General features: G+C 40.9%; 1 protein-coding gene across 1 annotated transcript; it reads right to left on the bottom strand.

Annotated features, from left to right (window-relative positions):
* Window positions 1-7,692: 7,692 nt before the first annotated feature.
* Window positions 7,693-8,496, bottom strand: POM121L12 (POM121 transmembrane nucleoporin like 12). Its single transcript, XM_036095883.2, has one exon. It carries the CDS (start codon window positions 8,494-8,496, stop codon window positions 7,693-7,695), a length of 804 nt encoding a protein of 267 aa, XP_035951776.1.
* Window positions 8,497-14,634: the final 6,138 nt, after the last annotated feature.

The raw sequence follows: 14,634 nt of genomic DNA, 5'->3' as shown, positions 1-14,634 counted from the left end.
TTTTGTTTTTCTAGAGAATGATAAAGCTGGGATTTAAAAATTCTGCCAAAAAGAGAAAAAAAAAAGAAAGAAAAAGAGAAAAAAAGAAAGATGGGCACCTTTCTGGAAAAAAAAAAAAACACCACGAAATGTACCCATTTAGGACATAAGTAATATTGAGGTTTGCTCTAGGTCACCAGTGGAATGGTTGAGTATGCTAATAAAAATATGCAAGATGCCATCATCTTATCATTTGAATTAGAAAAACTAAAAAAAAAAAAAATGACAATTAAGCCAATTCTGAATTAACACCATAATCAAAAATTAAGATGAGAATTCTTTTGCTCTTTGTTGATTTCCAAATAATTATCTCTAAAACATTAAATATTTGAGGAATATTTGGTCCTAGCAAACATGTGAAATCCAAAGAAAATTCAAAATAAATTTTTATACTTAGATGTTAAATTTTCTTTATGAAATATTGTTATTCATTCTTCGTCCAGAACTATAAATAATCACAGGAGCCTTATTTTGGCTATACTGACTTTTTTTTTATTTTAATTTTTTTCCTGATGGTAGCATACCTAATCCATCTATAAATACTCTTCTTTAATGAGCTAATTTAATTCTGTGGCTTGGACTATCCATTTTGCCCCTTGACGAGCTGAAATTTGTTATTAATCTAACGTGCTAATGAACTTCCAGTCTATATTTATATCTAGAATGTGTGTATGTGTATGTATGTTTATAATACATATTGCTATAAATTAGACATGTACATACCTGTATTAGGAATGCACTGTATTTGTGTATACATGTATTTCAAAAGCATGATATCTATCTGTATGCACAGATGTATATATATATATATAAATATCAGAGTTTATTTATACATGTATGTATAAGAATATAGGTATGCAACTAGCACTCAATTCTCCTTTGCTGTATGCTCTCTCTCTATTTCTCCGGTACACTTATACTTCTGTCAATTTAATTACATTTTTACCATAAATTCATTTGAATGTGTTACCAAATCAGTCTATACAAATTTTACACTTATATAATTCATCTAATCATTTCATAAAAGAATGAAGTATAAGTGCAGAAAGAGAGCTGTTGTTTCTTTAAATCTAATAATTTGGAAAGACTTGAGTTGTCCAAAACAATTCTTCTAAATTAGGTATGAGCAAGTTATCTGTAAAACACTAGGGGAAATCTACAAGTAATATGCACTCATATTGTCGCTCATACTGTTTGCAAATACCTAAATTCTGGCTTCACCTTAAAGAAACCAGAATAGAAAATAATAATGTTGTAATGTGGGTATGGTTGATGCAGAACTCCTATCAGCAGATTCTCGTGCAAAGAAAAACCTGGAGTTCTCATTAAAAAATTGGCAAATATATAGGCATATACATTAGAAGTTTAAACTATAGGGGCGCCTGGTTGGCTCAGTCGGTTAATCAGTCGTCTGCTTTCTGCTCAGGTCATGATCCCAGAGCCCTGGGATGGAGCCCCACATCGGGCTCCCTGCTCCGCAGGGGAGTCTCCTTCTCCCTCTCCCTCTGCCCCTCCTCCTGTGCTCTCTCTCTCTCGCTCACTCTTCCAAATAAATAAGTCAAATCTTTAAAAAGAAAAGAAGTTTAAACAGTGTTACTTTTGTGATTCCTCTAAGTACTTTTCAGTCTGACTGACCAAAACATTTAGAGCGATAGCAGAATTGTGTATGTTTACGTATATATGCAATTTTACACGTATATATGCACACACATGAGCATACACACACAGACACATATATACACACATATATGTATATGTACACATACTTACATGTGTGTATATTATATATGATGTATATGTATACATACACACACACCTTCCAAGCTGCATTGTTTTGAGTAATACTTTATGAAATTTTAGATAGTCTACAGTAAAATAATACTGTACTTCTTCTCATTTGAAAGGAAGTCGCTTAGGGCGCCTTGGTGGCTCAGTCGTTAAGCGTCTGCCTTCGGCTCAGGTCATGATCCCAGGGTCCTGGGATCGAGCCCCGCATCAGGCTCTCTGCTCAGCGGGAAGCCTGCTTCTCCCTCTCCCACTCCCCCTGCTTGTGTTCCCTCTCTCGCTGTGTCTCTCTCTGTCAAATAAATAAATAAAAATCTTTAAAACAAAAAAAAAGAAAGGAAGCCGCTTAATCTTTGACAGCATAGCAGACAGGAACTGGGGGAGTGGAGTTTGGGAATAAAAGAATTAGGTGTTTCCCTCAAGACAAGTCTCCTGGCTTCAGCGTTTCCTTCTGTTCATTTCATTGGCCTTTTTCTTTGCCTGGACCGTCATAAGGTAGCACGTGGACTTGGGAAAAACCAGAGGACCTGGGGATTAATAGTGGGGAGAAAATAAGTCCTTGGGGTTCATGTGTAGGTTATTAAATCACGTTCTTTCAAATTGCAACCTTCCTATTGGCTTTGACCATTTATGTTCCATGTTATACATTTTTGTGCCAAAGTTATAAAAGTGCCTACTCTTACTGTTTTTCTTCTTTTCTCTTTTTTTCTTTTAAGATTTTATTTATTTGACAGAGATTGAGAGAAAGAGAGAGAGCACAAGCAGGGGGAGCGGCAGGCAGAGGGAGAGGAGAAGCAGGCTCCCCGCTGAGCAGGGAGCCCGGTGCGGAACTCGATTCCAGGACCCTGAGATCATGACCTGAGCCAAAGGCAGACGCTTAACCAACTGAACCACTCAGGTGGCCCCTTTGCTTATTTGTTTTTGTGACTAGGTCTCAAAGCTATGCTATTACCTATTTCATGGCTCATATCTTTAAGCATATTTCATCATTTATTAAAATTAAATGCAATGCCAAAATAAAAGAATAATTACTAAGTTAAACACAATGAGAATTTATACACTATCAGTCTCATTAATTTACTAAATTAACATGAGATTATTTCTCCTACAGTCTTGCCAAGGCTGGATACCTTTTTTTTGGCAATGATGGGTATAAATACCGTGCATGTATAGGTATATGTATTGATACAGATATAGATATATAAATTTCTCTGAATAATTAGGACACATTGAATATTATATATATTTATTAACAATTTGATTTCTTTCTTTTTTTTTTTTTTTTTTTAAAGATTTTATTTATTTATTTGACAGAGAGACACAGCGAGAGAGGGAACACAAGCAGGGGGAGTGGGAGAGGGAGAAGCAGGCTTCCCGCGGAGCAGGGAGCCCGATGTGAGGCTCGATCCCAGGACCCTGGGATCATGACCTAAGCCGAAGGCAGACGCTTAACGACTGAGCCACCCAGGTGCCCCTGATTTCTTTCTTATATGAGCTGTCTAGTTACATTTTTATTAATTCTTTTCTTCTTTCTTTTCTTTCTTTTTCTTTCTTTCTTTCTTTCTTTCTTTCTTTCTTTCTTTCTTTCTTTCTTTTTCTTTCTTTCTTTTTTCTTTCTTTCTTTCTTCTTTCTTTCCTCCCTCCCTCCCTCCCTCCCTACCTTTCTCTCTTTCTTTTTTTTCCTTTGATATTTAGTGCTTCCCTGTATTTGTGGAATAGCAATTTGTGATCGGCTATGTGGGTTACCAATGTAGCATCCAACCCTGTCACTTGCCTTTGAAATATTTTTCTATTACAGAGGTTTTTAAAATATTAGCTATTACAAACTTTTCTTTTATGGTTTTGGGTTTTTAGCCTCCTTAAGAATGCCAAAGGAGGAGATTGGTGGAGGGCTTTTAACATTATGTGTAGAGCTTAAATTTTCAAAATTTATTATGGGTGTAATTAAACTTTAATTCATTTACTCTTGGCAAAAAAAATAATTCCTTCGAATTTTCAACTATTTTGTAGTTTTGATGTTTACATTTGTGTTTTGCATAAGAGAGAGAGCTGTGTTCTATTTCCCAATTGGAAAGCTGATAATTGCAATTCACTGTTTCTAGTAGTTCATTATTTTCACACAGATTTTAAATGTTAGCATTATCATATATTAAATGTTTACACATCTGCTTTAGCAAACTCTGCTCTGCCCCAGGACTCATTTGTCTCTCCATGTCCCATGCTGCTGGGCCTCCCGTGATGCGAGGGCAGAGGCCTCACTTTGCTTCGGCTGGCCATGCAGTCCCTGTAGGTGCCCGTAAGGCTGGTTCACAGGAAGAGAGTCCTGTGCTCCTGGTAAATTCTGTTTATATATGCCAGACGAATATTCTATACTCTACTTTGACCAATAGACCACATTACTCTGAGGCACTACTGTGAATAACCCCATCAGGAATCTCTTCCCAAGCTCACAAGTTCCCAGCTCATTCTCATCCTGTGTGCCCAAGCCTTGCAAGCCCTTGGAAACTCATGATGAGACATTAGAAAATCCCCACACAGCTGAGCTCTCTTCAACTTCTGGCCCACATTCATCATGCACGCCCTGCCCCTCAGCTGGAAGCAAAGCTGCTCTTCCTCCCACGTTTCAAAACGCTCATGGGGTGCACCAGAGAACAGGTGCACTTCTTGCGCATGTGTGCTCTTCCCACACTGTGATTTTGCTCTTTCAAAAATCCCCACTACTTTGAAACTCATAATGTTAGAAACCATGTGCAACCTTCCTTGCAGTCATGAAAATTTGAATTCCTTCCTCATGATCTTCCCCCTTAGCCCTGTTCTGGTCACTATTCATAGCGCCTTTAACCTCCACCCACCATGTTTCTTGACCTCCTCTAGGACACTGACAGATTTCTGTTCCCTCACCTAATTCTCACACCCCTGACACCTGTCATTAGGACTCTGATCATTTTCCCTGTAGTTCTCATTACCTAGGTCCCTCCCTCATCAAATTCTCTCTTAACCAGTTTGATTCTATAATCCAAATTAAAATTACTCCTTTAAAAACACCCTGTCATGGCTAATTGTATGTGCCAACTTGACTGGGTGATAGGGTCCCCAGATATCGGGTTAAACTATCTTTCTGTGTGTGTCTATGAGGATGTTTCTGGATGCACGTAACATTTGAAATGATAGACTGCATAAAGCAGATGGCCTTCCCCAATGTGAAGGGGCCTCAATCAGTCCTTGGAACACTGGGATAGAACAAAGTTTGAGTAAGAAAGATTTCTCTGTCTGTCTGTGTCTCCCCGCCCCGGGATATTCACCTTCTGACTTTAGACTTGGACTGGAACTTAACACTCAGGTCTCCTGGGTCTGCAGCTTGCCAACTGTAGATCTTGGGACTTCTCAGGCCCCATAATCACATGAGCCAATTCTTATTTATTTATTTTTTTTAAGATTGATTTATTTATTTTAGAGACAGAGACAGAGAGAGCACGAGTGGGAGGGGCAGAGTGAGAGGGAGAGAGAATCTCAAGCAGACTCCGAGCTGAGTGTGGAGCCCTATGGGGGGTTCAAATCTCATGATCCTGAGATCATGACCTGAGCGGAAACCGAGAGTCAGATGCTTAAGCTACTGTGCCACCCAGGAGCCCCGAGCCAACTCTTTATAATCCATCAACTTGCCTCTCTCTCTCTCTCTCTCTCTCTGTCTCCACAGGTGAGTGCAAATGCACACACACACACATATACACACTCTCACACTGGTTCTGATTCTCAGAAGAACCCTGTCTAATACACACCTTAACTCCTTTGCTTCCTCCCTCTTGATTAAGTTCTTTTGAACTATATTAGTTAATAGAATATTGGTTAAAATGTAATGGTTAAAACCAATTGTGGACTCAATCCTTATTTGTATATTTGTTCAGGTAAAATGAAATCTAAAGATTAATAAATCATTTTTCCTGGTTTCCCATTTCGTTTGAAGAACCCAACCCTGAAACCCTGATACCCTGATATTTTTCTCATAATTCTACTACATTCTCCAAGTCTTTCCCTTTTCCCCCGGGGAGAATTCTGTTTCGCATGTTCAGCACTTTTGTCAAACCTCAAATATTTCCCTCCTGCCCTCTCTCACACAGACTTGCTTTGTACTTCCCTGATAGAGTTGAAGACAGAGAACTGATGTTCCCCCCGGGTACCAGGACCCCCCCCCAGCCCATTCCACACCACAGCCACTGCCCCCAGCCCCTGCCATGATCGAGGATCAAGTGTCTGAGAGCTACCCCACCTTCCACAAGCACTTAGCAGTCCATCCCTCCTGATCCTCCCAAAGATCCCTTTACAGCTGAACATATTCCTTACCCTTTCCTAAAATAAAATTTCAGAACAAAGTAAAACTGCCTCCCACCTGCTTTACTTTATGACAGAATATCTACGACATGGCTTCTCCAGACCCTGCCTCCACATCCACTCCTTCTAATGTCTTCCAAATTAATTCAGGCTTTACCTCCAACACTCTAAAAGGATTCCTCTTTTCGAAGTCAGTGATGGAATATCTCAACTTCTCAGTGGCAGCCAACGTGGGTGATAAATTCCACCTTCTAAAGCTCTCCCCTCAATGTCTCTCCTGCTTCTGACTTATGTCCCACCTCTGTCCTCTGTGGCTGTGTTTTCCCAGGTTTCTTCTCTCTCCTTTTCCTTTCTTTTGCCCTTTAAACATCAGAGCATGATAGGGTTCATCCTTAGCCTTCTTCTCTGGGTTTTCTGCTTGGTGAATCCACATAGCACTGGCTTTAAGCATCATGTGTATCAGTGGGCTTATGTGTTCATGACTTCTACATTTATTTCTCTGATTTCAAACTCTCCACTGAGTTCCAGGCTCATATTTTCAACTGCACAGGTGACAATTCCACTGGGATAACAAATGAATGCATTGAGGAAACATGACTAACTTAGAACCTTTGCTATCTCCAATTATGTTCCCTATTGATGTTTCCCATCTCGATAAATGGCACTGTCACCATGCAATTTTTGGAACCAATAAGCTAAGACTCCTGGATTCTTCTACTTTTCTAATGCTATCATCTATTGCATTAGGAAGCCCCAAAACATCTACCTTCAAGACACACCCCAAATTCACGTGCACCTTTAACCTACATCACTTCTCTTTCAGACCAATCTGCCCTCCTCTGGTGCTTGAAACACAGCATTGGGCTCCTATTGTTTCTGTTTCAGTTGCTGATTTTGGATGATAAACTCTTCACATAGTTTAAAACACATCAACCTGATTAGTCTTACCTCTGCTTAAAACCTATGGTTCTTAGAATAAAACTCAAACTCTTCCATGGCCCCAATGCTTTATATTACTTCATCGTTGTCTGTGTCACTAACCTCATATTATGTTCTCTCTCACCACTCTAGCTTTATTGGACTTCTCTTTGGGCCTCAAATAAATAAAAGTTATTACCAGTGCAGGGTCTTTGCCCTTGCTCTTGATAGTCTGGAAACATTTTCCTTTTACTTTTATATAAAAAGGCCTTCATAAAATATTAATATCATTTTAATGAGATCAAATATTTATACAAACTGGGCAAATAGGGAAGGTGGGGAAAGAAAAATGCCTTCCAGTAAAGGAGGGGAAAGGGCAGGAAGGAGTGGGCAGGCAGGGGGAGGCAAGGGGTTTAACATCAACGATCTTCAGCGTGGGGCTCTCCAGAGTAAGGGCAGGCAGGTCTGGGGTATGCAGTAGTACTGTGTCAGGTAGAGTATGGGGTCAGCAAGAAGAGAATAAATATAAAGGTTTGAGTTTCGGGAGGCAGGTAACAGGGCCCTGACTCTTAGGAGCCAAAGGGGCCAGCAGGCTGGGAAGAGACCCTCCTGGTGCGGTTCTTACGCACTGTAGGAAGGTGGGAGGCCCCTGGAGTACTGCATCTTCCCCCAGCTCTGCAGCTGAGGATCTGGGCCCTGGGCTGACAGCGCCCCTGCAGTGGGGTGGGTAGCAGACAGTGAAGGCTGGGCATCAGACTCCAGGTCAGCATCCTCCCTGCAGACAGTGTAGCTCCAGGAGTGAAGGCTTCTGATTAGAGGCCCTGGTCTGGGCACAAAGGAAGGGACCACACCATTTCTGATCAGGGGCTTAAAGGCAGATGGCCTGGGCTCCGGGTTCCGCCTCCTGCTTGTGCTCTCTGGAATCTCAAACCACAGGGGCCCGTCAAACTTCCTGTTCCCCTTCCGGCACTGGCTGAGAGCCCTCAGCACGGTCTCCTTGGCACAAGGGTCTGGGCGCTCCTCCACTAGTGGATGCCCTGCAGAGCAGGCGCCGTGCCCCTGTGCCTGGGACACCCAGGGGTTCCCTCTGCGCTCAGGGGGCGCGATCCTGACCGTCACAGGGCTCCAGATCCGTCTTGGGTGGCGGGCACTCCAAAGCCACCGCTTCATGTAACTCTCCCAGGCGCCGGAGAGATCCGGCCCCAGGACTGTCTCAGCAGGTGGCTTGGCGGGAAAGCGCCTCCATGCCTCAGGGACCACCCTCCGCGGCTTGGCGGGGTCCCAGTTGGGTGGCATTTGAGGGAGGGGTCCCGAGCAGATGCGGTGCCCCCCGTCGTCGGCCTGGGCCGGCCTGGGCCGCGGGTTCCGGCGCCCTTGGGCGAGGGGTGGCGGCTCGGGCTTGGATGTGCTCAGGTAGTTGCCCATGGGAGCGGGCGTCAGGGAGGGGGTTTTCTAGTGGGGATTCGGCTTCCAGAAGTTCCCAATGTCGCTGGACGCAGCTGCAGCCAAAGCGCCCAGGACTCAGATGACCGTTGGCATCTGGGTGCACGGAAAGCGCGTGGGCTTGGGTGCTGGAACCCTCCACAACCCCTGGGCGCGTGAGGCTGGCAGAGGGGACTCAGGAGAAGTCTGCAGGTGCAGCTGCAGCCTGAGTGTGCATGGTTATCTGGAGGTCACAGCCTCCAGTCTCTGTTCTTCCCGCTGCTGATAGCAAGAGTTTGGCTGCGGAGAGAGGACTAGGACTTCACCATCTCCACTCCCCAATCCCCAGCATCTTTACTGCAATATCATTCACACACCATACAGTTCACCCAAAGAGTACAGTTCTACGGTTTTCAGCACGTTCACAGATATGTGCACCCATCACCACACTCAACTTGAGAACATCCATGCTTCAAAGAGAAAGCCTGGATGCTATGACTATCACCTTCCCATCCACCTCCCCTTCCCCCAGCCCTAAACAACCACTAATTCATTTTCTCTCCAGATATAGATTTCTCTATTGTGGGCTTTCATATAAACGGGATTATGTAATATGTAGTCTTTTGCGACTGGCTTCTTTTGCTGAGCATACTGTGTTTTCAACGTCCGTCCATGCAGTAGCGGGTCGCAGCTTTTCACTCTTTATGATCCAGCAATATTCCATTGCACAGACAGACCACATGTTGTTTATCCTTTGCCAGTTAATGGACATTAGGGTTGTTTCCACTCTTCTGATATTATGAATAATGTTGTTATGAACATTCATGTATAAAAGTTTATGTGGACAAATGTTTTCCTTTCTCTTTGATGTATAGCTAGGGTAGAATTGCTAGGCCATACCTTAACTGCTTAAGTTTTTTTTTTTTTTTAAGATTTATTTATTTGAGAGAGAGCACATACTAGCGGGGGGTGGGGAGGGGCACAGGGAGAGGGAGAGAGTATCCTCAAGCAGACTCCATGCTTAGCAGGGAGCCCTACTTGGGTCTAGATCTCATGACCCTGAGATCATGACCTCAGCCAAAATCAAAAGTCCCAGGCTTAACCTACTGAGCCACCCAGGCACTCCTTAACTGTTCAACTTTTTGAGAAATTACCAAACTATTTTCCCCAGTGTCTGTACAAGTCTACATCTCCACCAGCAGAGTTGTCTCTATTTTGGGACTTGACTTGAGAGGGAGAAGGTATAATAATTCTTGCAGTTCATAAAAATTACAGATTGGGTATTGACAGACGGCCATTCTCTTTCATTATCGTAAAAACCAAACATAATTCACTTGAATGCTCTTTTAAGGAAAACTAAATAACAAGTTTTTGTTTTCGTAAATGTGATGCATGTTTTATTCTTCTAGAGTGGTTGTTAATGTTACTTTCGGCAACTTGCCTCTTAAGGAAATGGTGACAGTAGACCACGATTTATGTTTTAGCCCCGACAACGTTGGTTTTATGAAGACTGTTCTATAATTTAGGCTTCGTATGTTCATATATAGATTTTATTCTTTTTGAACGTTAATGTGATTTCTCTTTTTTTCCATTTTTACTGGTAATCCATGTTTACACATTAGTGGCTCATGTTTCCAACTAACAGTTAAAAAACATCTGACTATAAAAACAATGTTTGAAGATTACTACATACTATATTTTATATATATATATATAGTGATGGAGTTTGGAGGTCTGTTGAAGGTGGTATAAAGCAAACTGTTTTCCAGAATGTTTTCCTCAAAAGCACATGCACAAAGTGCCTGCTGAGCTAGCCAGTAAATGTACAGAAAAGTGGAGTTTGGCAAAGTAAGTACCAAACCCAAGAGCAAGCAGCAGGTGCATTCCAGATCTGAGAGGCAAACAGGTGAATGTTGAGGACATTAAAAGGAGCCTACTGAAGGCTTCATAATGCTTCTGCAGCTTGGAAAGAAGTCACTTGTTGGAGACGTAGGTGTGCCATCAGCCAAGGGGTGCTGGAGGATGAGATCGTAACACTTCCCAATCACTAATTCATTTTCATTTCTTCCACATGCCTAATTTATTAATGATCCCAGAGAATATGATTTTGAAAACAAGAACTTCCTATGCTATAATTTTCTTCTTAATAAGACATTTCTTGATAAGGATAGCAATGACTTTTATATCTAAGAAGCCTCTTAAGACGATGATATCATTATCATCAGAATGGATCATTAATGCAATTGAGTACAGATTTCTTAAAGTGTGCTTCAATCCCCAGTATCGACAGAGTTTCCCACATCCTATTTGCAGTGCAATCCAATGTGTGTCATTTTGGTTTGTGGTTAAACACTCTTCCAAAAACCACAGTCTCTCTGCTGGTGAGGTACAGCCCGCCAGAAGTGAATCACCTCTAAATGCATCTTCACCAGTAAATCAACATGTTTCTTGATTAGTTAAAAGTTATTTGCATAGACATTGAATATGTCTGCTTCCTTTCCTTCTCACCCACAAGGAGATAACAGATTTCTTTTGGTTAGTTGACGTTAGGAATTAACGTAAATCAGTGGTTCCCAATTAGAGGCAGCTTTGCTGCTTTATAACCCAGGGACATTCAAGAACGTAGGTTGGGGATATGGGGTAAAGGCCAGGGATGTTGCTAAACAGCCTCTGGTGCATAAGACAGGCCCCACAGCAGAGAATGATCTGGCCACAGATGCTGGCCCTGCAGGGACTGAGAAACTCTGCCCTCAGTAGTTCCCTCATCTTCCCTTAATGTTATGAAGTTACGTCACTATGGTAAGTTTCTCAAAACTATGAAATTAACTTCAGTTCGATGCTGTGAAACCCCATTCTCCATTTGAATTTTACCAATTATTCCTTTTCTTTTTCAGGAACTAATCCTTTCAGTCTGTTCTAATCTATGAGAGTTTATCCATCTTTCCTCGTTTTCCATGACCTTGACACTTCAGAAGAATACTGACCAGGTATTTTTTAGAAATGCTCAGTTTTTTTTAGCAACTTAATCATTTTATATTTACCTTTAATTAAATTATACATTCAGATAGCTTGAAGCTCTAAACCATTCTAGAATTCTTATTGAAAACATTGCATATATATATATATGTATACTTCGTCCCACTTTTTTTTCTCAAAGAAATCTGGTTTCATAGTTCTCCATTTCTTTTTATTCATTTATTTTTTTCCCTGAGTGCTGCTACAAATATGGAAGTTTTTGTTGCTGTGCTGTTAACCTGAGCTTGGCGATCTTTACATTTATCTCATGCTGGTAGAGCTGACCACTTTGTTACACTCGGTACCTTGGGGCCAAATTTGGATCTCAGATTTCATTTCTTTGGTTTTATTGTTTACTTGCACACTATCAAGTAATCTTATTTTTTTAAATAACTTTATTTGAGATATAACTTATATACCAGGCAATTCACTCATGAACAATTCATTGGCTCTTAGTACATTCATAAATATGGGAGTTTTAATATTTCACAGATATGGGAATTTAATTTTTAATTTAAATTTTAATTAAATATAAATTTTATTTTTTTAAAGATTTATTCATTCATTTTAGAGGGGGGAGGGCAGAGGAAGAGGGAGAGGGAGAATTCTCAAGAAAACTCCCACTAAGTAAGAAGCCCGACACAGGGTTCAGTCTCAAGACCCTGAGATCATGACCTGAGCCGAAATCAGGAGTTGGCCACTTAACTGACTGAGCCACCCAGGTGCCCCAAATTTTAATATTTTCATTACCTCAAAGCAAACCCTTACCCTTTACCTATCACCTCTTACCGTCCCACTTCTCAGCTCTAAGCAACCGCAAATCTACTTTCTCTCTATATAGAGTCCCATATTGTGGGATTTCAGATAAATGGAATGATATAACATGTGGTCTTTTGTGACTAACTTCTTTCCCTTAGCATAATATTTTCAAGGTTATCTGTGCTGTAGCATGTATCAGCACTTTATTCTTTCTTATGACCCAACACTATTCCATTGTGCGGATAGACCACATTTTGTTTATCTTTTTGCTAGCTGGTAGACTTTTAGGTTGTTTCCACCTTTATTCTATTAAGAATAATGTGCTCTGAACATTTATATATAAAATTCTGTATAGGGAAATGATTTCATTTATCCTTGGTGTATATCTAGGAATCGACTTTTCTCAGTCATTTGATAATTGTATATTTAATCATTTGAGAAACTGCCACATACTTTTTCGAAATGGTTGCACTACTTTATATCCCTATCAGCAGCATGTGAGGGTCCCAAGGCCTCCCTGTCTCTCCAGCACTGATTAGGATCTCGCTTTTCCATTCTAGCCATTGTGGTTTGTGTGAAGTGGTATACCATTAGTTTAGTTCATGTGTCTTTTAGAAAGTATTTTTAACATCTACATTCTGATTAGTTACAGTATTATAATGATTTTATGGCTCGTGGTTCTCAAACATGAGTGTGCAGCATCAGAATCACCAGGACATGCTAAACAGAGATTGTTGATCTCACCCCCAGTAGTTCTGTACAGGTTCCAATGATTTACATTTGTTAGAAATCTTCCCAGTTGATGTAATGATACCTGCCCTGGGACCACACTTTGAAATTGCAGCTATAGGCTTAATTGTGAGTGTATATGGTTTTAGGATCTAGCGTTTATTGCAGTTATACCAGTTTAAGTTAGACATTGAAGGCAAAGGAGACTATCATCTGGTATCTAAATTATGCAGAGTATCATTTTCCTCACTTGGGAAAAATGTGCATTTTTTAGGAGCATTTCTGAAAATGTAATGGTCATTAAAGTCATCTGGAGATGTTAAAATGTAGGTTTTGATTCAGTAGATCTGAGGCGAGGCCTATAATTCTGCATTTCTAATAGATCACAAAGACTGGCAATCTCAGTCATACCCTGAGTGTTTGTTTGAAGGTAGGGCCTCAGGCACTATCCAGATCAATTACCTCAGCATTTGAACATGTGTATTCTGAAATTTGGCATTGTTGGGTCTAGATACAAAGTTCTCAACTCCAGTTGCATATTAGAATGACTTGCAAAACTCTTTGTCCTGCTATTTTGTTCAAAATAGTCTGGAGAAGGTCTGTGAATAGCTAATGTAAGTTTTAAAAGTCCTCCCAGTGAATCCAGTTGTTAGCTATGGTCCAAAGTGAGTGCGCTGGCTGGTTTTGGGCTGGGAAACATGGCCTGCTGTGGACTCTGACATCCCCCTTGTTGGTCAGCATTGACTTAATTGACATGCCTGATGGTGCAACTTCTTCCTTCCATCTCGCTCCATGTTCACTTGCCCAAGGTTTTTCCTCTATTAGGAAATTACATTCATTTATATACTGGTCTAACCTTTGATGAAGAAAGTTACGTCTGCTCCCTTACATACATATGACTGAATCTCAGGATGTAAGATGGTTCATGCCTTAAGTCCATATTACCAGACAATAAAGCCAGCACTGAGCATAGTAGGTGTTACATGTATTGGTACTTAATAAATGCTCATTGAAAGATTATATTCTACATTTGTAAAGGTTCAGCCTTTACCTTCCATTCATGTATTTGGTTTCTAAAAAAAGTAATTCCTTTTAAGAGTTACACTTCCAGAAATTTTCAGAACATAATCCCATGGCATTGCATTCTTTTTACAATGATCTCCTATTATGTATCCAATGGTTTGTTAAATATATACAGAACAAAATGTGTGCCTTCTAATGTCTTGTTCAGATATAATTCTATAATCGAAACTTTCAGGCCATAAAATGAAAATAGGGGTGGCATTTTATGCTGAAATATTTCTTCCTGAAAATGAAAGTTTTAAGGGCAAAAATTATGTCTCTAGAGTGCTGCTGTGTACCATATCTTAGCTGCCGTGGATGCCCAGCACTTGTGAAACGAGAAATCCACCCCAAGGTCCTGTAGTTAAAATTTTGATCAACTCACCAAAAATGAGCACAGATGACGGAGTGGTTAGCAGCGACAGGGTCTGCCTGGGAAGGCAGGATTGGCACGGTCAGCTGCAGGAGCTGCAGCTAGTTTTGTTCTCGTAACTCTCCCAGATCCATAATTCAAAGTCTCACAGCTTGCATAAGATTCATCAGACAGAAAACAGTAATTACAAAGACATAATGAAG

Source organism: Halichoerus grypus, chromosome 12 (assembly GCF_964656455.1).
Source record: "Halichoerus grypus chromosome 12, mHalGry1.hap1.1, whole genome shotgun sequence".
Taxonomy (NCBI): domain Eukaryota; kingdom Metazoa; phylum Chordata; class Mammalia; order Carnivora; family Phocidae; genus Halichoerus; species Halichoerus grypus.
This window is presented reverse-complemented; position numbering and strand designations above follow the sequence as displayed.